Below are 26,131 nucleotides of genomic sequence, written 5' to 3'. Positions count from 1 at the left end.
ATGACAGGAGGAAAATGTTGCAAATCAAAATATCAAAGGAAAAGAAGAAAATGGGAATATGGTAGGAAGCATATGTAAAGCCTTAGAGGAGGTTTATTTTACACTCCATGAAAATACCCCTGAGTTTGCTGAAAAGCTGTCACCTTGTGACACCTCTTCATTTCTTTCAGGGTAACAAAATGAAAATAAGAACTCAGCGGAGATAGAGCCAGGAGCTTTCTTTTTCAAAGGTGGATTGAAACCACCAAAACAAACAATGGATGAAACTTGAAAGAAGTGTGACAAATATCCTAAAGGAAAAGAATGGAATTGATCAAGAAAACAGCACACACAAGATCCAAGAAGAAAATAAAAACAAATCTGACTGAGAGACTGGAAAAAAGAGGGTATTCCTTAATCTCAAGATTTCTCTGGAGACTGAACTGCCATCAGGGGAAGTGACCTGGGAAATGAAGAGTTGGAGGAAGTGCTTATTACATTTGTTATTTTGACATTTACTTGTATTCCTACAGAGTCCTTGGCCAATCAACCAGAACTTAGAAGGCTGAGTGCATGCCGTCTTTAAATTGAGTGGTCAGACCTACATGTCTAGTCACATTTGTATTTACTAATGGGTGTGTTTTCAATTAACAAAGAAAGTGCTGTATTATTTTATATAATGCAACTGCAAATGCAAAACTGTTGATAACTAAAGTCATGCCCGGAGACAAATGCTCTTATTTGTGAGTCGTAACTGCAGGGAAATCTCATTTGCTGCCCTGATCAGGGGCTGCTTTAGGAGATGTGTAAGTCTTTAGAAACTGTTCTGTCATTTGATTAATTAGGACATAGCATGCCATGACTCTATTGTTGCGTGGGAATGAGTTTGCTAATATGCTCAATTTTTATTGTTATCATGCCTTTTTGTTTCATGGATACATATTTGTGCATTTTTCATATGTGTATTTTTCGAGTTGATTAGTGTAATGTCCTCTGCTGCAACTTTCTGATTGATAGGTGTGTGATATTTCTTATAATGCATAAAAAAGAACTTATTGCTTCAAGCATCTGGGTCGACATATGCTACATTTACATGGAAGCATGCACTATAACCATAGAAAATACCCATAATTACAGAATAACCACAGTCAGTGTTACAGATTTAAGCTTGCACTTACTTTTGACATATCTCAATGTTGTGATTAAAACAATGTGATCTTGTATGTAGATGACAGCACTGACTCTCACATTACAAGTCGAATTATCAATGTCGTCAAATTTTCTGTGACACCAATAACAAACATGTACATTTTTGAAAAACGGTATTGTGTACTTCCCCAATGAGAACTATATTACAGAACTAAATTGGAGCTTGAATTTTAAATTTTAGAAACTAACAAAGGCAGAGTTTATGGCATTGTCATTGGAAACCGTGAAATAGGGACCGACTTACAGATGGGTTATTAACATCAGAAGGAGCCTTGTATATCAGTGGTGTCATTCCACTAGAATCCAAAAGTTAGTGAAAACCAAATCAAATTAACTTTGACCCCTCAATTACATCACAGAAAGTAACGCCACATGATCTGTGAGCCTGATGAAGGTCCATTATGTATATCAGATTTTAGTTATGTGACAAGACTAGTAACACTGCCTTGTCATACAGGGCAAAACAACCCTCTTAATTATGGGGAGGCGGTGACCAAACCTAGAGGTAAACAAGATAAAGAGAAAACTCAAAGTTGATCCCCTCAAAATGCCGAAATGTATTTATGCAGACCCTTGGCTCCAGCCTTACCTCCTTGTAGAGATACTTGCCAGTGTCCTCTCTACATGTGTAGGATATCCGCAACATATGAAGCAGCCCCACCAGGAGAAAGACCAGCATGAGTACCAACTTCAGACAAAGTGATGCTACAGGGGACTAGCAGTTCACCAAGGAGAGACAAAGAAGCAGAGTCCATCGAGTCATACCAAGCACACTGATGCATGAGGAACGAGCACAGGGAAAGAGAAAGGAAAGACACACATCTATGCCACAGCCAAAAAGAACTTTTGGTGTCACTGAGGAGAACTGTCTGGTCCACACCTCATCTCAAAGGTCTCATGGGTCACCAAGACTAGCAGGGGAGAGGACTCACTCTCTGCAAGGAAACTTACTCCAAGCATCCCCGGAACGGGCACACCATTCAGAAATGGGAGCATTGCCTTTTGTATGATCACATACCTGTTAGGCAACAAGCCCACCCGGAGGCAGAGGGTGGAGCTGACCCCCATTTTGAAACCTCTCTCCTGCACATTCATACCCCAGGGAGGAAAGAAGAGCAAAGATTGGATAGTGATATATGGCCTATGCCTGGAAGGGGGAGGGCATTTAAATAAAGTCCAGGTAGTAAGAAGTGTGGGTGATTCGGGTGAGGTCATCAGTGGACATCGAGGTGGACCAAGTGACCATCACAAAGAAAGATGAAGGAGTGGCTTGTGGAGGAGACTTGTGCAGTAGGTGAGCTATTAGTTTCTGAGTGAAAGTGCTACTGCAGTTTGAGTGTGTTTGTCTGGAGAGTGAGTAGAAAAGTTAGTGTAAATGGTGAGAGTGTAGTGAATGATACAGAAGAATGGTGTTTGTGAAGTGGGAGGAGAGTGTAGTACTAGGAGTAGTAGTGTAGTGGAGGGAGGAAGATTTTAGTAGTGGAAGCAAGACTGTAGCAGTGGGAAGAAGAGTGTAGTAGCGGGAGAGTGGGTGTAGTAGTGGGAGAGGGAGTGTAATAGTGGGAAAGGGTGTGTGGTAGTCATAGGAAGAGTGTAGTTGTAGGTAGAGGAGTGCAATAGTGGGAGAAGAGTAGTAGTAGGAGGCAAAGAGTAGTAGTGGAAGTAGAAGTATAGTTGTGGGAGGAGGAGTGCAGTAGTGGGAGGGGTATAGCGGTAAGCGTTAAGACGTTTGTGTGGGAGGAGTGATAAAATCAAAGGGTGATGTGAGAACTAGGAGGAGCAAAAGATCAGAGGGACAAAAGACTGGTGGGTGGAGTAAAGTAGAGGGCAAGAGAGTGAGCATAGAAGAGAAAAGATTAGCATGGCTGTTATTGAACCTTTAGCAGTCTCACTGAGCAAGTGCATGCACGCCCCATCTCCCTTGGACAATAATTACTGGATAGGATTGGAAGTCCCTGAGAGAGGTTACAAAGTTGCCATTTTAGGGAGACAGCAGCAGTCACTGGAGTAACTTGGTTCTCACTTTGCTGACAAATAGGGCATCTGTGACCTCTGAACCTGCTCCATGCCACTGAAGAGTAGGAGCTGCAGATCAGGAGGTTGATGCAGCAGGGCACAGTAGTACGTTATGCTTCTGGCATACAGCTCATGAAAGGGGGATCTGACTGGCTGGCCACCCTTTTTGAGATGGGATTACCATCATCATTTTATTGTATTTTATTTATTTTTTATTGAAAAAGAACTACAGTTTAAAACACAAGGTTCAAACTTTTGTTTCAATTTACTTTCGCATACTCTATGAATCATTTGTGACCCAGATATCAAGAAAATAAGGTTTCTCATTTCACTACACAACTAATTAGATCATTAGATTACATTGCTAAACATCCCAGATCAGCACAGCATCAGTGCCATAAACTTATTTAAGGATCAATTTTCAAGAGCATGTCCATATAGTCTACTATCACACAAATAAGTTTGATATTGTTCCCAGAAATAATCACCGACCACCACACAGCCATGTCACCATCAAGAGGTGCAAATTTCCAGAGATGTAAAGAGCGTTGATTGCGAGTTTGTTCACAATCAATTATTAGATGTTTTGAAGATTTGATGGTCGTATGAAAAAAGCGGCAAAGGTCATCCTTTATTGCGTTATCGTGTCTTTGCCAAAGAATTTCTTTTGTTTTCAGTGTGTTTGTGCGAAATCTTAGAAATTGTTCTCGATGATGACGAGAAGGGCAATGGAGCAAGTATCGAGGCTGCACGTTTAGTTTTTTCTGCTCAAGACCCAAGGAAATTGCAGATTGCAACTTAGCTCGTTTTTCTTGGTTTACTATCCATGCCCAGGAATCAAATTTATTCAAGGCGCAATGTGGACGATTTAGGAGTTCAAGTTTGTTGATATCAGCGGCAGTCAAAAATGCAAGTAGCTGATGAATCCATAGATTTAGAAGACTTGGACGCGTAGAATCAGACTCGCTTGTAAAAATCTGATAAGCAGGAGTTGGTAAATCAAGAAGCATTTTTCGCATTACAGTAATAGATTTCCACACAACTCTGATATGAAGAGAATTGAGAGACAATTCATGTCTCAAGATTGTCATAGATGTGGATTGAGGCATTTTTAAGACATGACGCCAAAACCGCCCCTCCAACAAATGCCAAACTTGTTCTTTTATGTTTCAGCCTGCCTCTGCACCAAAGACGATGACAGGAACCATAGAGAATTTGCCGTAGTTTTTGTTGATCTTGGCACCTTGGAGGGCAAGCTTCGTCATCTTAGATTTTAGTTCAGCAACCTAGAGGTGTTCACAGATTGAGTTATTAAAGTATATCCCTAGATACCTTATAGAGGGAACAGAACTAAGGGTTTCACCCGCAACTGTCCACTTAAAGGATTTATCCTTCTTTTTACTCGAGCTGCCAATTGTGAGATTTTTAGTTTTCGATGTATTTATCTTCAGATCGTTGATGGCCAAGTACTCATGTAAACTCGTAAGTAAACGCTGAAGTCCGATTTGAGTTCGATCCATCAGGACCAGGTCGTCAGCATAGATGATACATTTTACTGGGACATGGTTTACCTTTGGTGGAAAACACTGGACCTGATCAAGATGTTTAGGCAGGTCAGCCAAGAAAAGTTTAAACAAATCAGCGGCAAGAGGACACCCTTGTTTGACACCTTTGGCGGTTGGTATAGGGTCGGATAGTTCGCCGCAGTTATTAAGTCTTACACAAATTGAGGTATGTGCATGAAGGGCCATGATGGGTTCGCGAAAATCAGCCGGGCATTTCCAGTTTGACAATTTAGCCCATAGCATACCCCGGTTTAAACTATCAAAGGCCTGCTTCATGTCAATAAAGGCAAAATAAAGTTGGCCGTTTGCTTTCATTGCTTCAAGTTTCAAGATGGTAAGAATCAAAAAATTGGTGTCCACACCAACACCTTTTCGTAAAACCGGTTTGACGTACATCCGGAATCAAGGACGCTTGGGCCCAAGAGACAAGCTTCTGTCGCAGATTCGAGCCAAAGATCTTACCAGTAGCGTCAAGAAGGGCAATTGGGTGAAAGTTGGAGGGATCGTCCCAATTGCCCTTCTTGTGGATGGGAACAACAATTGCCATGGACCATGACTTAGGAAGTTGTTTTAATCCTGCAATTTTCGAAAACATCTTTCCAATAAAGAGAGTCCATACTTTCAGATGTTCTTTAAGCATCACATTCGAGATCAAGTCCGGCCCAGCGGCACGTGAGTTTTTTAATCCACTAATGGCTCGTTCAATGTCATCCAGCGACATTTCCACTGCCCAAGGAATGCCAGCCGAGTTCATCACCACAACGGGCTCTTTAAGGGTTTAAGGGGCTTCATAAAGACTGTAGAAAAATGTGTTTCCCAGTCGGCACCTGAGATCGTATTTGCAGTTGCAGAGGAACATTTTGTGTGTCCCGTATTCAGGATCTTCCAAATTTCACTTGTGTTTTTTGTCACAAGTAGTTTCATCATTAATTCGGCACGATCTTGATTAATAATGATTGCATGTGATTTGGCCCAATTACGGTAACGTCTCCTTCTGCTAAACTGCTTCGTGCACATCTTTCCAGGCAGATTTTTTTAAGAGCCTTAAGTCTCTTCTCAATGCTTTTTTTGCCTCATGAATAACAATACTATATATATGTTTATCGGAATGCCTTCTCTATCGAGACAGATCTGGATGAATAATATGATCTGTTAACAGAGCTGTATAGTCGGCTACATGTGTAGAAAAGGAGTTTGCAAACCTGTCGCCAAGATTTTGAATCTGGTTTGCATTTATTCTGAGCTGATTGCCACCAGTGTTCATTTCAACAGGCACCTGATATGTTGAGGCAAAAGGTGCCCATTCCATCAGGCAACAGAGTCTCAGGAGATTGTGGTCACTGTACTTCATCGTTTGAATTTGAAGATCCACGACCTTAGATTCGATATTTCGGGAAACCCAGATATAATCAAGAATGCTATGGCTCGCGTCTCGATGCCACGTAGGATGTGCTGGGACATCGCCTTTAACGTTGCCATTTAGCATCGTGCAATTACGCATAGACATGGCTCTAGCCCCGATCCGGCCTCTGGCAGAGACTGCATTGTCAGGTATACGCCTATAAAACTGAAAATTGTGGTCGGACTGGAACCAAGAGCAATTTAGATCTCCACAACAAATAACTGATAAGTTGTTATAGGCTAATGTGGCCTGGTCAATTAGTTGTGTGATTGCATTGACAAATTTCTTGGTACTGATTTTCGTGGAATTCCAATACCCGTTTATAATCAGGAGATGTTTCCGACATTGGATTACATCATCTTTTGTATGGATGATTGTGCCTTGGTCAAATGGGTTGGGATTTACTGAAACTGGAGCTGACCACCTTTGGTTGATTCTTACCATTGTTAGTAAGCCTTAATGTGTTCGACCTTTTGGTATTTTTTTCTGCTGGGTTGAGCAAAGATGTAAAGTCATCACGCATCGAGGCATCACGTAGCCATGTTTCCTGGAAACAGATTACAAATACATTATCAAGAGAGGCCTCAAAATCATTGAATAAATGTTTGAAACCACAAGTGTTCCAGGATAAGCTGGGTTTTTCAACGTTGTCATTTCAAAGTGAAAACTCATTGAATTTTGTAGGGGATTTTAAAAAAAAGATATAGATGTGGTGTGGGTGTTCGGGGATAGTTAAATAATTAAAGGGGATGGGGGTTGAGGGGAACCCCCCAAAAATAATAATTAAAAAAATGATGAGTTTTCGCGTTGAAATATCGACGGAGAAAAAAACATTCCCACACCTCTATTCATGGCTACTGTTGAGCCCATCGCCCATTAGAGTTTGATTTTTTTGATGATAGGGGGTCTTGATTTCTCTGTTCTTCAGATGGCTTGTGAGAGCAGCTCAATGTTTTCCACAGGAGCGATGAATTAACCTGCACTGATTGCATTTGTTTTGCATCTGCGGAATGATTTGATGTTCGCAAACTCTCACAGACTGGTTCAATCATGATTTCAAAGCCGAAAAAAGTAAATCATCAACAGCCTTTAATATCGTGCTGTGAACTCCAGCAGATACGATGTGTAGAAGCAATTGATCGGCTGACCTTTCAGTGGCATATTCGACAATCTTTATATCATCAGAATTGATGGTACGAAGCGAAGGCACACGCTTGAATAACCTCAAGACATTTGTTTGATTTAAATTGACATAATTGTCGTCAGCTTGGATGTTTTGCAGACGTAGTTTGAAAGTGTGAGATAGATTATTACTAAATTTGTTCTGATGAACCCTCATTTTAAAATGTACACACTGATTACGTTGGTTAGTAGTACATTTTGGGTTTAAGCTTGGACCAGCTGGCAAATTTGAATCGCAATCAGCAATCCCAGCTTTGTTTCCAATAGCCCGGGTGGGTGACCGCTTTGAAAGTTGTTTTGTTGCGATGTTTGGCAACTGGATATTCGAAATTCACTGAGCTGGATCATGATCGCTAAGGTCTATGGATGCATTATTGACACCTGATGTTTCAGCATGAAGCAAAAAGGTGGACAAATCACCTAAGTTGATTGAAGATGATGGTGATATTGAGACAGATGATTCCTCCTCAGAAATTATTCGTCTCCGTTTGTGTGAGGGTTTTGACTTGCCTTTGCAGGTGAAAGACGTTGAAGTGACCTTGGCAACCTGGGCAGGAATTATAGATTTTATGCTACTGTCGCGATTAAACAGACTGAGTTTAGGGGGCGAAGAAAGATTCCTAATGAATTTCTTAGCATTTTGATGGCCAGACATCATAGTTTTATTAGTTGGTTTTATAGAACAGTGATTACCCGCAGTTGCCTTTGCAGATACAACAGATTTTACAGTCACTGTGGCGATCGCAGGCTTTGCGGCACCAGTAAAGATGCCAAATGACAAAAAATATCAGTCGGAACCTGTAATTGAGCTTGAATGTCAGGACAGATCGCATCTACAACCAGTCTTGCGTCGTTGTTTCCATTTAAAGCTGAAGAAGTTGTTAAATCTGCACTTTTTGTCATCTGCATAAACATGGTCGATTTCGGCGGAACACCGGAGGCCGAAGTGGAGTCGACAGTAGCAGGATGAAAAGTAGTCTCACCCACATTGGAATTAACCACAGGTACGTGCAAATTTGTGTTTGAACTTAGAATGGAGGCACACAGAGGTGAATCAGAGTCACCTGAATCTGCATTTCTTGCAGTCTTGCATGGATTTGTAGTAGACAAGGATCTGGTGTTGTGGTGCATCCATTTAACTGCATCTAACAGACCTTCAGCTAAACTGTCATTTTGCAAGTGATGGCGTGCAGCCAAATCGCACAACTGCAGCTGCCATTGAATTGTTAAATCGGCTTCAGGATGAATTTGTTGTTTAAGAAAAGTATTGATTTGATCCATTTTGGTGGTCAGGTTTATCAACATTGCTCCTTGATCACGAATCGCTTCGTTTAACGATTCTTAAAGTTTCACAAATGGAATCATGGCTAAAAAAGAGGCAGCCAGGACGTTGTTGTGAATTTGTGTAGAGGCAGCAGCAGGTAGGCTGGACCTTACAGTTGGATTAGATGAGTGTTCATCATCCGCAGCAAAAAGAATAGAAGCGTCTTCGTTTAAAGGTTGTATCACATCCATTTGTCCTTGAATGTGAGGAGACACAGGGCTTCTAGTGGCACCTTTGCGGGCACTCATCATATGCGTGCTTGTATTGGCCTTTGAGGATTCTGAATGTTTGCAAGGCGATAACAACCGGAGCGTTTTTGCTGGAGTTGGAAAAAAAGCTTTTTTGAGATTAGAACAAGCAGAATTTGGTACTGAGGGCGATCGCGCCACAGAACATTTGGTCCGGGGCATGACGCGCATGATTGGCATCCAGGCTTGACGAGAGGATGCTAGTCTGTGTTGTCTTCTCGAGAGGACACGATTTGCAGACGTTTTGAGGCAAAATAGAAGATGAAGGTAAAGCGCAAACAGGGACGCTTAGGGACGGGCAGCCGTCAATTAATTGCACAGGTGAAGAGTCAGCAGCAATAGCGTCCTCTGTGAGCAGTGATGGGATTTTTTTAGAGGGGACTTCTTGTTCGCTCTGGGTTAAATCACCTGAGATCGAACAATCGATTGATCCTATATTACTGGGCTCCTTTGTGCAGAGTTTCCAAGTTGAGTCTCAGTCAAGGCTAGCATAGATGACATTAAAGGAGAAGTGGGGATAGAAATTGACGGTCTCCGAGGCGTTGCTATGGGAATTGCAAATGGCTTCACCAGAAGCTCAAGATCTCCATTGAGCCCTATATGGGGCGAACCTGTCGAAATTGTATTTCCAACACGAGGGCTCACTGAGAGAACAGCTTGAAAAGGCCCCTCAAGATCTGGAGGGGAAGTGCTGCTGAAGCGTGTTAAGCTGTTTTGGTTGCTTGAACTGAGCAAGGGGTCAGTATTTGGGATAACCATTAAATCTGCATCAGTGATGTAGGCCAAAGAAAAATAAAGATCCGAAGTATCAACACTAGCCATGAGCTTTCGCTCTCCATGCGTTGGACTTGGAGCCGGTTCAAGATTAGTTAGAGAGAGGAGCATGATTGGAGGCTGTATTGCTAGAGCAGGCTCATCAAAAATCTAAGTATCAATAGTTTGTGCAAGCTCACCGACATGAGAACTTGACACAGGCACTTGCAGGGAGAGCGGCATAGAAGCTGTCGGAAAATCCAGACATGAAGCAGCAGAAATCTTCAATGGCAAGGTAACACTTAATTTGCTTACCTTGCTGTGACTTGCTCCTGGCTGTTTGGCGGCCATCCAAGAGTTGATCATACGGCGCTGTTGAAGTGTTTTGTGCCGTGTTTGGGGCCAGTCTTGGATGAATCCGCCATGGGTCGCCGCGGCCCAACGTGGACTGGGCAGACTGGGACCCAGTGCCGGACTCCGCGCTGTGCTCCACGAGGGAAAAGAGTTCATGTAAAACTCGAGAATAGAAACAAAAACAGGACAGGTCAGGTCCACGCCGTGTAGCTGCAGCTCCTCAGCGGAACAAACAAACAGAGTACTGGGCAGACTGGGACTCAGTGCCGGACTCCGCGCCATCATCATTTTAATAATTACAAGTGAATCAAAAAAGCCAGGGCTTCTACAGCTGTGCCAGATGGCAATTGCTCACAGGGGACTTCAGTGAATGTCCCTCTGTTTAGCAACAGAGAAGGGCGGAACATAATGTTAAAAGGAAAAAAGAAAAAAAAGAAAATTCAGTGAGATGGCTTAAGGTGAAAGGACGTGAAAAGGCCATTTCATTGTCTTGACTTTCAAAGAAATGTGTTTGATTGGGTGGAAATTGGATGAGTTGGCTTGCAATTAGATGTCATAAACCACTGTGAAACAGCCAATGCAATAGCAAAACCAACCACTGGGCATGATTCAATGTCCGCTTCATACTTGCGCCTGAGACAAAACCCCAAATTGTTCCATAGTGACAGTTTGCCATTTTTCTTGTGCATGTCGACAGTTTGGTCATGTACCTTTGTCGAATTGACCAATTACATGTACAATATGTATGTGTGTATGTAGGGGTAGTGGAGTAGGAGGGCATGGGAGTAGGTGAACGCATGCCAGGGCTCCCGTAACAAAACAAAAAAAAATGTCAAATGTCGGTGGACCAAAAGTGCTTAACCACACTGCAGGCGTTCAACCGAAAGTCTTTTCAAACACATAGAACCCATGGTAACATGGAAGCGCTTAACAAGAACATTAAATACGTCATGTCGAGGTTGTTGTTTCTCCTGAGATATAGCACTCCATTTTACAAAACTAACTGCTGGTTTCTCAATATTTTCGTACCTGAACAAACTGCCAGTAGAGCTTCATTCTCTTGGCTTTGGCGTAGTTGCATTCGATCAGCCTGGGACGGCTGTTGACATCTACCAAGCATCTATTGTCATCATCGTCAATGGTGGGGCTGAGAACACCCACATGGATCTGCTGGTTACTCGTGTAGTAAACATTCTGCAAGATTAAACAGAGCAACAAGGAGGTGGCGTTAGGGAAGAGGTTGGTGCTGCGCAAGTCAATAGCATTAATGAAAGGAAACAGCCTGCTTTTGTCATCTCTCTCAATTGGGTCCCGGATTTATTTGGCATACGCATAGTACATCCCCACAACAAAGACAGAAAACAAAAACCCACATTCAGATACCTACAAAACAACACATTCAAATGGAGATGATAGTGTTTGCAGGCAACGGCATTGAATTATATCAATTACATATCTTAACATGTCAGATCAAATACAACAAGTGATTATTATTTCACTAATCGGTTTTAAATGCATAGTAGCCTCCATGTCTTAATAACTTCTAATGTTTTAACTACAGTGCTGTTTTAAGTATACATTACAAAACCTGGGTGCACTCATTCAACCCGATTGACAAAGGGTTTTTGTGGTCTAAGTATAGCTCGTACCCAGAAAAATAAGTTTGCAGATATTCAGTTACAAATAATCCAAAAAGCAATGCACACACTGTTCTCTACCTATTCTACAATTAGGGATTTGAGTACATTTCGATTTAAATCAAGCACATATGTGAAAGTTAGGCATGTGTAAATTAGTATCAGACCATCACAAGGAATCATTCCTTTCGATTCGCATGCAGGTGTTTGCTGTATGAATGTGGAAAAGATGCACTGCTGGTAAAGGTTTTTTTTAGCATTTCTTGGGGAGCAAATAGGCAAGCGAGATAAATAACACATTAAATCTAATATGAAGATGTATAAAATCAAATGTCAAATAATATTCAAAATACAATAAACATACGTCATTTAATAACCTTATTAGTCCCTAGAAAGAGTCTACAAATTGCTGGAATATTTGCTAGGTGAGTTCGAAGTTCATTGTACATACATACGAATTACATGGCCACAGCAGTGGCCATGTAGTTATGGTTAAGTTGGTGTTTGCATAGGAAGAGCACTTTTTGGGCGGCTTATAACTTCGCTCCCCCTGGACGAATCCTCACCAAACTTTGCAAAAAAAGTATGTGGGACACTCTGAATTAAATACTTTTTTTTGCAAAGTTTGGTGAGGATTCGTCCAGGGGGGGCAAAGTTATAGGGGGGTCCCAAAACCTTTTTTTTCCCATAGACTTATGGGAAAAAACATTGCTCACGCCTACAGCCCAAACCGCTGGATGGATTTAAACCAAATTTGCGGTAGGAGTGGCGGCCTGCTCCCGAAAGCGTACTTTGCTTTATTTGGTGTAAATCCGTCCAGTAGTTTTTAAAAAAATTACAAAAATGTAAATGAAAAAAAATAGTGATATCTGTGTTCGCTTCGCAGACACACTTCCCCGTTCGCTCCGCGGACAGGACGGTGATTGGGCAAGTAGCTTGCGTGATGTCCGCGGACATCTGACGTTCTCTCTCATTGGATGCGGTGAAAGCGTGCAGTGCGTCTGGCTTCAGAGACGCCCGCCATCTTTGTTCCTCGCCGCCTGCACAGTAAGTCTTATGTCTGTCTCCTGTTCCTCCCACCCCCGCTCAAGCCCCGTGTGTCCTTCTTGTCTCCCCCACCCCCACTCATGCTCCGTGTCTCCCCTGTTCCTCCAGCCCCCAGCTCACGCCATCGGCACATGGTGGCCAGCGGAAGACCGAGAAGCGGGATCTGCCGCCTGCACACGAACGCCATGTGTCTCTCTCCCTCTCCCCCACCCCCGCTCATGCCCTGTGTGTCTCTCTCCCTCCCCCCACCCCCTGCTCATGCCCCGTGTGTCTCTCTCCCCTTCCCCCCAACCCCCCGCTCATGCCCCGTGTGCCTCTCTCCCTCTCCCCCACCCCCGATCATGCCCCGTGTGTCTCTCTCCCTCCCCCCACCCCCCGCTCATGCCCCGTGTATCTCTCTCCCCTTCCCCCCACCCCCCGCTCATGCCCTGTGTGTCTCTCTGCCTACCCCCCACCCCCGCTCATGCCCCGTGTGTCTCTCGACCTCCCCCCACCCCTGCTCATGCCCTGTGTGTCTCTCCCCTTCCCGCCCACCCCCCGCTCATGCCCCATGTCTCTCTCCCCTTCCCCCCATCCCCCGCTCATGCCCCGTGTGTCTATCCCCCCACCGCCCACCCCCGCTCTTGCCCCATGTGTCTTTCCCCCTCCCATCCCCGCTCATGCCCCGTGTGTCTCTCCCCCTTCTGCCCACCCCCCGCTCATGCCTCCCCTCACCCCCGCTCATGCCCCGTGTCTCTCCCCTTCCTCACCCCCCGCTCATGCCTCGTGTGTCTCTCTCCCTCCCCCCCACCCCCGCTTATGCCCCGTGTGTCTCTCTCCCTCCCCCCACCCCCTGCTCATGCCCCGTGTGTCTCTCTCCCCCCCACACCCCGCTCATGCCGCGTGTGTCTCTCTCCCTCCTCCCATCCCCCGCTCATGCCCCGTGTGTCTCTCTCCCTCCCCCCCTGCTCATGCCCCGTGTGTCTCTCCCCTTCCCCCCATCCCCGCTCATGCCCCGTGTGTCTCTCTCCCTCCCCCCACCCCCGCTCATGCCCCATGTGTCTCTCTCCCTCCCGCCCACCCCCTGCTCATGCCCCGTGTGTCTCACTCCCTGCCGCCCACCCCCCGCTCATGCCCCGTGTGTCTCTCTCCCTCCCGCCCACCCCCGCTCATGCCCCGTGTGTCTCTCTCCCTCCCGCCCACCCCCCGCTCATGCCCCGTGTGTCTCTCTCCCTCCCGCCCACCCCCCGCTCATGCCCTGTGTGTCTCTCTCCCTCCCCCCACCCCCGCTCATGCCCCGTGTGTCTCTCTCCCTCCCCCCACCCCCGCTCATGCCCCGTGTGTCTCTCTCCCCTTCCCCCCACCCCCGCTCATGCCCCGTGTCTGTCTTCTGTTCCCCCCGCTCATGCCCCGTGTCTGTCTCCTGTTCTCCCCACCCCCTGCTCATGCCCCGTATCTGTCTCCTGTTCCCCTCATGTGCCGTATCTGTCTCCTGTTGCCCCCCACACCTCCGCTCATGCCCTGTGTCTGTCTCCTGTTCTCCCCACCCCCGCTCATGCCCCGTGTCTGTGTCCTGTTCCCCCCACCCCCCGCTCATGCCCTATGTCAATTTCCTGTTGCCCCCCACTCCCCCGCTCATGCCCCGTGTCTGTCTCCTGTTGCCCCCCACCCCCCGCTCATGCCCCGTGTCTTTCTCCTGTTCTCCCCACCCGCTCATGCCCCATGTCTCTCTCTTGTTGCCCCCCACCCCCGCTCATGCCCCGTGTCTGTCTCCTGTTCTCCCCACCCCCCGCTCATGCCCCGTGTCTGTCTCCTGGTCCTCTCACCCCCCGCTCATGCCCCGTGTCTGTCTCCTGTTGCCCCCCACCCCCCACTCATGCACCATGTCTGTCTCCTGTTGCCCCCCACCCCCCACTCATGCACCATGTCTGTCTCCTGTTGCCCCCCACCCCCCGCTCATGCCCCGTGTCTGTCTCCTGTTGCTCCACACCCCCCTCTCATGCCCCGTGTCTGTCTCCTGTTGCCCCCCACCCCCTTCTCATGCCCCGTGTCAGTCTCCTGTTGCCCCCCCACCCCCCACTCATGCCCCGTGTCTGTCTCCTGTTGCCCCCCACCCCCCGCTCATGCCCTGTGTCTGTCTCTGTTGTTCCCACCACCCCCCGCTCATGCCCCGTGTCTGTCTCCTGTTCCCCCCACCCCTCCGCTCATGCCCCGTGTCTCTCTCCTGTTGCCCCCACCCCCCGCTCATGCCCCGTGTCTCTCTCCTGTTGCCCGCACCCCCCGCTCATGCCCCGTGTCTGTCTCCTGTACCCCCCCACACCCCCGCTCATGCACTGTGTCTCTCTCCTGTTGCCCCCCACCACCTGCTCATGCCCCGTGTCTGTCTCATGTACCCCCCACTCCCGCGCTCATGCCCCGTGTCTCTCCTATTGCCCCCCACCCCCCGCTCATGCCCTGTGTCTGTCTTCTGTTGCCCCACCCCCGCTCATGCCCGGCTCTGTCTCCTGTTCCCTCCACCCCCCTCTCATGCCCCGTGTCTGTCTCCTGCTGCCCTCACCCATGCCCCGTGTCTGTCTCCTGTACCACCCACTGCGCGCTCATGCCCCGTGTCTCCCTCCTGTTGCCCCCCACCGCTCCGCTCATGCCCCGTGTCTGTCTCCTGTAACCCCCCCACCCCTCCGCTCATGCCCCGTGTCTGTCTTCTGTTCTCCCCACCCCCGCTCATGCCCCATATCTGTCTCCTGTTCCCCGATCCCCCGCTCATGCCCCGTGTCTGTCTCCTGTTGCCCTCACCCATGCACCGTGTCTGTCTCCTGTAACCCCCCACCCACCCGCTCATGCCCCGTGTCTCTCTCCTGTTGCCCCCACCCCCCGCTCATGCCCCGTGTCTCTCTCCTGTTGCCCCCACCCCCCGCTCATGCCCCGTGTCTGTCTCCTGTACCCCCCCACCCCCCCGCTCATGCACTGTGTCTCTCTCCTGTTGCCCTCCACCACCTGCTCATGCCCCGTGTCTGTCTCCTGTACCCCCCACTCCCGCGCTCATGCCCCGTGTCTCTCTCCTATTGCCCCCCACCCCCCGCTCATGCCCTGTGTATGTCTCTGTTGTTCCCACCACCCCCCGCTCATGCCCTGTGTCTGTCTCCTGTTCCCCCCACCCCCCCGCTCATGCCCCGTGTCTCTCTCCTGTTGCCCCCACCCCCGCTCATGTCCCGTGTCTGTCTCCTGTTGCTCCACACACCCCTCTCATGCCCCGTGTCTGTCTCCTGTTGCCCCCCACCCCCTTCTCATGCCCCGTGTCAGTCTCCTGTTGCCCCCCCACCCCCCACTCATGCCCCGTGTCTGTCTCCTGTTGCCCCCCACCCCCCGCTCATGCCCTGTGTCTGTCTCTGTTGTTCCCACCACCCCCCGCTCATGCCCCGTGTCTGTCTCCTGTTCCCCCCACCCCCCCGCTCATGCCCCTTGTTTCTCTCCTGTTGCCCCCACCCCCCGCTCATGCCCCGTGTCTCTCTCCTGTTGCCTGCACCCCCCGCTCATGCCCCGTGTCTGTCTCCTGTACCCCCCCACACCCCCGCTCATGCACTGTGTCTCTCTCCTGTTGCCCACCACCACCTGCTCATGCCCCGTGTCTGTCTCCTGTACCCCCCACTCCCGCGCTCATGCCCCGTGTCGCTCTCCTATTGCCCCCCACCCCCCGCTCATGCCCTGTGTCTGTCTTCTGTTGCCCCACCCCCGCTCATGCCTGGCTCTGTCTCCTGTTCCCTCCACCCCCCTCTCATGCCCCGTGTCTGTCTCCTGCTGCCCTCACCCCCCGCTCATGCCCTATGTCAATTTCCTGTTGCCCCCCACTCCCCCGCTCATGCCCCGTGTCTGTCTCCTGTTGCCCCCCACCCCCCGCTCATGCCCCGTGTCTTTCTCCTGTTCTCCCCACCCGCTCATGCCCCATGTCTCTCTCTTGTTGCCCCCCACCCCCGCTCATGCCCCGTGTCTGTCTCCTGTTCTCCCCACCCCCGCTCATGCCCCGTGTCTGTGTCCTGTTCCCCCCACCCCCCGCTCATGCCCTATGTCAATTTCCTGTTGCCCCCCACTCCCCCGCTCATGCCCCGTGTCTGTCTCCTGTTGCCCCCCACCCCCCGCTCATGCCCCGTGTCTTTCTCCTGTTCTCCCCACCCGCTCATGCCCCATGTCTCTCTCTTGTTGCCCCCCACCCCCGCTCATGCCCCGTGTCTGTCTCCTGTTCTCCCCACCCCCCGCTCATGCCCCGTGTCTGTCTCCTGGTCCTCTCACCCCCCGCTCATGCCCCGTGTCTGTCTCCTGTTGCCCCCCACCCCCCACTCATGCACCATGTCTGTCTCCTGTTGCCCCCCACCCCCCACTCATGCACCATGTCTGTCTCCTGTTGCCCCCCACCCCCCGCTCATGCCCCGTGTCTGTCTCCTGTTGCTCCACACCCCCCTCTCATGCCCTGTGTCTGTCTCCTGTTGCCCCCCACCCCCTTCTCATGCCCCGTGTCAGTCTCCTGTTGCCCCCCCACCCCCCACTCATGCCCCGTGTCTGTCTCCTGTTGCCCCCCACCCCCCGCTCATGCCCTGTGTCTGTCTCTGTTGTTCCCACCACCCCCCGCTCATGCCCCGTGTCTGTCTCCTGTTCCCCCCACCCCTCCGCTCATGCCCCGTGTCTCTCTCCTGTTGCCCCCACCCCCCGCTCATGCCCCGTGTCTCTCTCCTGTTGCCCGCACCCCCCGCTCATGCCCCGTGTCTGTCTCCTGTACCCCCCCACACCCCCGCTCATGCACTGTGTCTCTCTCCTGTTGCCCCCCACCACCTGCTCATGCCCCGTGTCTGTCTCCTGTACCCCCCACTCCCGCGCTCATGCCCCGTGTCTCTCCTATTGCCCCCCACCCCCCGCTCATGCCCTGTGTCTGTCTTCTGTTGCCCCACCCCCGCTCATGCCCGGCTCTGTCTCCTGTTCCCTCCACCCCCCTCTCATGCCCCGTGTCTGTCTCCTGCTGCCCTCACCCATGCCCCGTGTCTGTCTCCTGTACCACCCACTGCGCGCTCATGCCCCGTGTCTCCCTCCTGTTGCCCCCCATCGCTCCGCTCATGCCCCGTGTCTGTCTCCTGTAACCCCCCCACCCCTCTGCTCATGCCCCGTGTCTGTCTTCTGTTCTCCCCACCCCCGCTCATGCCCCATATCTGTCTCCTGTTCCCCGATCCCCCGCTCATGCCCCGTGTCTGTCTCCTGTTGCCCTCACCCATGCACCGTGTCTGTCTCCTGTAACCCCCCACCCACCCGCTCATGCCCCGTGTCTCTCTCCTGTTGCCCCCACCCCCCGCTCATGCCCCGTGTCTCTCTCCTGTTGCCCCCACCCCCCGCTCATGCCCCGTGTCTGTCTCCTGTACCCCCCCACCCCCCCGCTCATGCACTGTGTCTCTCTCCTGTTGCCCTCCACCACCTGCTCATGCCCCGTGTCTGTCTCCTGTACCCCCCACTCCCGCGCTCATGCTCCGTGTCTCTCTCCTATTGCCCCCCACCCCCCGCTCATGCCCTGTGTATGTCTCTGTTGTTCCCACCACCCCCCGCTCATGCCCTGTGTCTGTCTCCTGTTCCCCCCACCCCCCCGCTCATGCCCCGTGTCTCTCTCCTGTTGCCCCCACCCCCGCTCATGCCCCGTGTCTGTCTCCTGTTGCTCCACACACCCCTCTCATGCCCCGTGTCTGTCTCCTGTTGCCCCCCACCCCCTTCTCATGCCCCGTGTCAGTCTCCTGTTGCCCCCCCACCCCCCACTCATGCCCCGTGTCTGTCTCCTGTTGCCCCCCACCCCCCGCTCATGCCCTGTGTCTGTCTCTGTTGTTCCCACCACCCCCCGCTCATGCCCCGTGTCTGTCTCCTGTTCCCCCCACCCCCCCGCTCATGCCCCGTGTCTCTCTCCTGTTGCCCCCACCCCCGCTCATGCCCCGTGTCTCTCTCCTGTTGCCCGCACCCCCCGCTCATGCCCCGTGTCTGTCTCCTGTACCCCCCCACACCCCCGCTCATGCACTGTGTCTCTCTCCTGTTGCCCCCCACCACCTGCTCATGCCCCGTGTCTGTCTCCTGTACCCCCCACTCCCGCGCTCATGCCCCGTGTCGCTCTCCTATTGCCCCCCACCCCCCGCTCATGCCCTGTGTCTGTCTTCTGTTGCCCCACCCCCGCTCATGCCCGGCTCTGTCTCCTGTTCCCTCCACCCCCCTCTCATGCCCCGTGTCTGTCTCCTGCTGCCCTCACCCATGCCCCGTGTCTGTCTCCTGTACCACCCACTGCGCGCTCATGCCCCGTGTCTCCCTCCTGTTGCCCCCCACCGCTCCGCTCATGCCCCGTGTCTGTCTCCTGTAACCCCCCCACCCCTCCGCTCATGCCCCGTGTCTGTCTTCTGTTCTCCCCACCCCCGCTCATGCCCCATATCTGTCTCCTGTTCCCCGATCCCCCGCTCATGCCCCGTGTCTGTCTCCTGTTGCCCTCACCCATGCCCCGTGTCTGTCTCCTGTAACCCCCCACCCACCCGCTCATGCCCGTGTCTCTCTCCTGTTGCCCCCACCCCCCGCTCATGCCCCGTGTCTCTCTCCTGTTGCCCCCACCCCCCGCTCATGCCCCGTGTCTGTCTCCTGTACCCCCCCACCCCCCTGCTCATGCACTGTGTCTCTCTCCTGTTGCCCTCCACCACCTGCTCATGCCCCGTGTCTGTCTCCTGTACCCCCCACTCCCGCGCTCATGCCCCGTGTCTCTCTCCTATTGCCCCCCACCCCCCGCTCATGCCCTGTGTATGTCTCTGTTGTTCCCACCACCCCCCGCTCATGCCCTGTGTCTGTCTCCTGTTCCCCCCACCCCCCCGCTCATGCCCCGTGTCTCTCTCCTGTTGCCCCCACCCCCGCTCATGCCCCGTGTCTCTCTCCTGTTGCCCCCACCCCCCGCTCATGCCCCGTGTCTGTCTCCTGTTGCTCCACACACCCCTCTCATGCCCCGTGTCTGTCTCCTGTTGCCCCCCACCCCCTTCTCATGCCCCGTGTCAGTCTCCTGTTGCCCCCCCACCCCCCACTCATGCCCCGTGTCTGTCTCCTGTTGCCCCCCACCCCCCGCTCATGCCCTGTGTCTGTCTCTGTTGTTCCCACCACCCCCCGCTCATGCCCCGTGTCTGTCTCCTGTTCCCCCCACCCCCCCGCTCATGCCCCGTGTCTCTCTCCTGTTGCCCCCACCCCCGCTCATGCCCCGTGTCTCTCTCCTGTTGCCCGCACCCCCCGCTCATGCCCCGTGTCTGTCTCCTGTACCCCCCCACACCCCCGCTCATGCACTGTGTCTCTCTCCTGTTGCCCCCCACCACCTGCTCATGCCCCGTGTCTGTCTCCTGTACCCCCCACTCCCGCGCTCATGCCCCGTGTCGCTCTCCTATTGCCCCCCACCCCCCGCTCATGCCCTGTGTCTGTCTTCTGTTGCCCCACCCCCGCTCATGCCCGGCTCTGTCTCCTGTTCCCTCCACCCCCCTCTCATGCCCCGTGTCTGTCTCCTGCTGCCCTCACCCATGCCCCGTGTCTGTCTCCTGTACCACCCACTGCGCGCTCATGCCCCGTGTCTCCCTCCTGTTGCCCCCCACCGCTCCGCTCATGCCCCGTGTCTGTCTCCTGTAACCCCCCCACCCCTCCGCTCATGCCCCGTGTCTGTCTTCTGTTCTCCCCACCCCCGCTCATGCCCCATATCTGTCTCCTGTTCCCCGATCCCCCGCTCATGCCCCGTGTCTGTCTCCTGTTGCCCTCACCCATGCCCCGTGTCTGTCTCCTGTAACCCCCCACCCACCCGCTCATGCCCGTGTCTCTCTCCTGTTGCCCCCACCCCCCGCTCATGCCCCGTGTCTCTCTCCTGTTGCCCCCACCCCCCGCTCATGCCCCGTGTCTGTCTCCTGTACCCCCCCACCCCCCCGCTCATGCACTGTGTCTCTCTCCTGTTGCCCTCCACCACCTGCTCATGCCCCGTGTCTGTCTCCTGTACCCCCCACTCCCGCGCTCATGCCCCGTGTCTCTCTCCTATTGCCCCCCACCCCCCGCTCATGCCCTGTGTATGTCTCTGTTGTTCCCACCACCCCCCGCTCATGCCCTGTGTCTGTCTCCTGTTCCCCCCACCCCCCCGCTCATGCCCCGTGTCTCTCTCCTGTTGCCCCCACCCCCGCTCATGCCCCGTGTCTCTCTCCTGTTGCCCCCACCCCCCGCTCATGCCCCGTGTCTGTCTCCTGTACCCCCCCCACCCCCCCGCTCATGCACTGTGTCTCTCTCCTGTTGCCCCCCACCCCCCGCTCATGCCCTGTGTCTGTCTTCTGTTGCCCCACCCCCCGCTCATGCCCGGCTCTGTCTCCTGTTCCCTCCACCCCCCGCTCATGCCCCGTGTCTGTCTCCTGTTGCCCTCACCCATGCCCCGTGTCTGTCTCCTGTACCACCCACTCCGCGCTCATGCCCCGTGTCTCCCTCCTGTTGTCCCCCACCGCTCCGCTCATGCCCCGTGTCTGTCTCCTGTAACCCCCCACCCCCCTGCTCATGCCCCGTGTCTGGCTTCTGTTCTCCTCACCCCCGCTCATGCCCCATATCTGTCTCCTGTTCCCCCATCCCCCGCTCATGCCCCGTGTCTGTCTCCTGTTGCCCTCACCCATGCCCCGTGTCTGTCTCCTGTACCCCCCACTCCGCGCTCATGCCCCGTGTCTCCCTCCTGTTGCCCCCCACGGCTCCGCTCATGCCCCGTGTCTGTCTCCTGTAACCCCCCACCCACCCGCTCATGCGCCGTGTCTGTCTCCCGTTCTCCCCACCCCCTGTTCATGCCCCGTGTTTCCCTTGTGTTACCCCCACCACCCTGCTCATGCCCCGTGTCTCCCTCGTGTTCCCCCCACCCCCCACTCATGCCTCTTGTCTCTATCCTTTCCCCCCACCCCGCTCATGTCCCGTGTGTGCCCTGTATCCCCCCGCTCATGCCCTGTGTCTCCTTCGTGTTCCTCCCCACCCCCCGCTCATACCCTGTGTCTCCCTCATGTTCCTCCCCACCCGCTGCTCATGCCCCGTGTCTCTCTCGTGTTCCCCCCACCACCGCTCATGCCCCATGTTTCCTTCCTTTTCCCCCCCACCCCCTGCTCATGCCCCGTTTGTACCCTGTTCCCTCTCACCCCCCCCTCATGCCCATGAGTCTCCCCTGTTCCCCCCACCCCCCGCTCATGCCCTGTTGTGTTCTTTATACACCCCGCCTTCCCTTTCCATGGTGGCCATCTTGGTAAAAGATTTTCCTTCCTACACCGGGACACCGCAGGCGTTCCGGTGTAGGAAGGAAAATCTTTTTGTTTTTTTTACCACCCGGCGTTCCCACTTTGAGGACATAAGATGTTAGTGGTCTTCATCTATTGAAAAGGATGTTATGGTAACGTTGCACTAATAAAAACCTTTAAAATGTAGAAAAAGAAAAATGTTACAGGGACATTATGGTTAAGTTGCACTAATAAAAACCTATGAAATTCAATGAAAAAACTTTGTTAAAGGGAAGTTATGGTTAAGTTGCGCTACTAAAAACCTATGAAATTCAGTGAAAAAACTTTGTCAAAGGGACGTTATGGTTCCAAGTAAAACCAAAAGACCCTTGCAATTCGCCAGTTATGGTAAGCTAAGCAACCATAACTCGCGCCACCACCGTTCACTGCTAAGACTAACACCCAGGACATCAAAGATGACATCACAAATGTCATTGATGACATCACTGATGACATCACATGTCTGGCTCACTCTTTTTTCTTTTGCTGACATATCTAGGCCACATGGTTTTCTTCAGTAACAGTCAGAAACTAAAAAATGTATTTTATTTGTAGACGTATCCTTCAAGTAGGTTCTTACAGTAATTCCCTTAGAGTCCAGTCACATCATATGAAACATATACATACGGAAAGACACAAGCTTGAAAGACAGCAATCCTTTTTGTGCATAAAGATAATCAATAGACTAATGAGCATTTCTGATAGTTCTTTTGTTTTTTTTTATGGCTTTATTTTCCCTGTATATGATCATATTTGTATACATTGTACTCACACTACTTTCCTTAGGGTCAAATCACATCAAGTGATACATATACATAGGGTAAATAGCAGCTTTGAAACAGAGCAATAATTTATTTGCATGAAAATAATCAGTTAAATTATTAATTGATTCTGCTACTACTTGTGCTTTTTTGCTAACTTCACTTTCCCTGTATATACCCATATTGGTATGTGTTCTTGTCTCTTTGTGTTTTGTCTATAGTAATGCAATTATGTAATACATGTGTTTTATTAGCTACTTATTACATATTTCACAGTACACAAAAATCTATTAAGAAAACAATTATCATTTTATTATTCAACATATTAACATTATGAATATTATACCTTAATCTTGTTCACTGCACACAATGTTATGTTTCTGTATGAGTAGCTTAGTATACTAGATAGAACCCCATAATAGAATGCTATTTATATCAATGCATCGTTCAATGCACTAATTAGGGTATGATATTTATTGCAATGATCTTTGACACTTGTTTCGCAACATTATGATAAGAATCCCTTGTACACATATTTCATGAAAAGTACATACACATGTGATGTCATCAGTGATATCATCAGTGACATTTGTGATGTCATCTTTGATGTCCTGGGTGTTGGTCTTAGCAGTGCACGGTGGTGGCACGAGTTATGGTTGCTTAGCTTACCATAACTGGCGAATTTCAAGGGTTTTTCGCTTTTACTTGGAACCCTAACGTCCCTTTGACAAAGTTTTTTCACTGAATTTCATAGGTTTTTAGTAGCACAACTTAACCATAACGCATCTTTAACAAAGTTTTTTCACTGAATATATATACATTGTATATGAAGTTCATTCTACCTTTAGGCCAGATTAACTTGATAACAATATTCCTGAAAGGAATAATTCCATATTATTGGGATATTATACATAATCAATCAATATTACCTTTATTCGGTTCAGAGCCATAAAAGGACAGCAACACAAAACATTAAAATTAATTGCATAAAAAACACATAAGAACACATAAAATTTTTTAGAACAAATAAATCTAAATGTGCATGCGTGAGGAAAGGGAACCGAGGTATGTCTTATTATGTTTTAGGCCTTAGAAGCCTAAAGTACGAGTCCCTGAAGATCTTAAGAAGGGTTTAAGATATAGAGATCTCAATCCTCTGGTTTTAAGACTAAAGAGCGACAAATGTGTGACAGTCTCTTCCCAGATGTCACATATGGGACATCTGTTCAAATTCTCTTGTCCCTATGACTTAGTCAAATTAGCCACCTTCAATGTACCCATTCTAAATTGGTACACAATGCACAAGCATACGCAGGGCTGATCAGATCCATACCTTTTTCAAAGCCAAAGTCATATTTTGTTTTTACATAATCAGTCAGCAGCTTTAAATTCCTGCAGGCCGTCACCATTCCTGCTCTACAAAATGCATCTTGTAATTTAATTGTAATACTTTTAGACTTTGCTTTGTTAATCATTATCAGAGATCAGCACATGGTGTAAACTAACAATAACCAATGATGAGAGAGGTTCTGGGTGGCTCTAAATTCCACAGTCCTCCAAGAGACCACATGTATTGCAGCTCTAGGATTGTTGCTGCACAGACACACTAAAGATTTTGCATGAAGAATTTGTATGATTCCGATAAGTACATCAAGTTACCTACTTTCCAGGTGGATGATCGGATGAAGAAGAAGTTACCAGGCCATACGGTTAAAGTAGTTGAAAGATACAGTGTACTCATCCATATGATTGGTGTTTTACAATTCACTGGTTATACAGGTGGACGCAAGGTTCGGAATATCAAAACAGTAGTAAAGTACTCTGTAATGACGTGGTAGAACTAAATAGCAATGGTCACATTTTGGTTTATGGAGCTCTGGAAGCCAGTCAGAAGGTGTGTGATCCTTGCATTGTAGTAACTGAACTTAGTGTGAGCCTGGGATGCAAGAGCCGCTCCCTTTTTGCACATATCCTCAATCAGGTCCTTCCATCTAGGACACATGTCTATGATAACTGTAGATACTAGGATTGACTTCTTCGAGAGAGGTCCCATAATCTTCTGCTCATCTCTTGATTATTCGAGGGGTGTGTGTGGGTGTCCATGTCCGTGTCCTTTCGGCAATCTGTAACTTGGATACTTCTTTTGTGTTCTTCTAAATAATCATATGGTGCAGATTTCAGTTACTACACTAACACAATTGGTGGCAGAGGTAGAGGACTGATTCTTCAAAAATATAACCATTTGTAAACTGAGCCAGCAGACAGGCCATTGTCCTTCACTGAAATGCATGGGACCCTCAAGGTGTCCTTGTATAAATCATTAAGAGATAGATCAGAGAGCTGGAGTGTGTAAACGCGTGTGTGTGTGTGTAATCTGCAGTTTGCTTAAGTATGACATGTTCTGGCTCTTTTATGGCGCTTACCTGACACTTTATTGAAACCTGCTGTTTGTATGTATGTTCATTTAGGAAATGACACTTTTTATGTTGTATATTGAAAGGGATTAAGGTAGCTCAGTAAACTAAGTTATTGCTGTGGATAAAATGTGTTTATCCTGCATTCCAACACAAAAATATCAAACATGTTTTACCCAACATGTACCAATAAAGATGTATTTTATAGGATCTGAGTGATTTAGATTGTGCTTTGATGTTTTGAGTATATGCTTTGTTGAACAAGACCATAAACTAACACAATGCGCACATCCTAGTATGCCGGTGGAAAACTGAAAATGGGATGATAGGAGATGTAGTTCTTTGAGGACAGTGAAACAAGTTACATGTGCACAAATCTCAGCTTCTCCACTTGATCAGATATTTCATCCTGGGCATGGCTTTACCTCAGATGGCTTGTTTTTGTGTTCTTAGTTCCTGTGGGGCAGTTGTGGTTTCACCTCACCTATTGAACATCACCGGTTCTCTGCATGGAATAACTGCACTAGAGGCTAGCGATTTGTCTGCTCCCACAGAATACGTCTGAAATTTTAACAGTGACCAGATATGCTCAGGGTAAGAGATTTGTCTTTTAGCCATTTGATCACATGCATTACAAAGTGATTACATCCAGAGACATAGAGGCTCTTTCACCTCATCTTGGGGACGACCTGTATGTAGCCAGCTCTATATCAACCCTCTGGGGCCCATGAGGTTTTTGTAGGTGACTAGGCACTTCCTCCATTTCCTTGGTCCGTTTGGGCCTCGCTGTTTCCTTCTTATGATGTTACCTATTAATGCATGCCCATAGGGCCACTCAGGTGCCCTCTTTTGAATTGGCCCAATATATTGTCGGGCCACTAAAACATTTTGTCGATTCTCTGAAATATGTTTATAAGACAAATGGATATTTACCCCATTGTTTTTCTCTATTGTTT

At 49.9% G+C, this 26,131-nt stretch overlaps 1 protein-coding gene across 2 annotated transcripts in view; it reads right to left on the bottom strand.

Moving 5' to 3' along the window:
- The window catches only part of GALNT18 (polypeptide N-acetylgalactosaminyltransferase 18), a 2,649,737-nt gene that overhangs the window by 141,195 nt on the left and 2,482,411 nt on the right, over positions 1 to 26,131 (bottom strand). For both annotated transcript variants that reach the window (XM_069623645.1, XM_069623646.1), the window contains one exon: positions 11,062 to 11,226. In XM_069623645.1, coding sequence (XP_069479746.1) covers positions 11,062 to 11,226 — 165 coding nt within the window. The remainder of the gene's footprint in view (positions 1 to 11,061; positions 11,227 to 26,131) is intronic.

The sequence above is a fragment of the Ambystoma mexicanum genome, chromosome 11, assembly GCF_040938575.1.
Source record: "Ambystoma mexicanum isolate Mex_15411 chromosome 11, UKY_AmexF1_1, whole genome shotgun sequence".
NCBI lineage: Eukaryota > Metazoa > Chordata > Amphibia > Caudata > Ambystomatidae > Ambystoma > Ambystoma mexicanum.
Note: the sequence above shows the minus strand (reverse complement) of the source record. Positions and strands in the feature narration are given on the sequence as shown.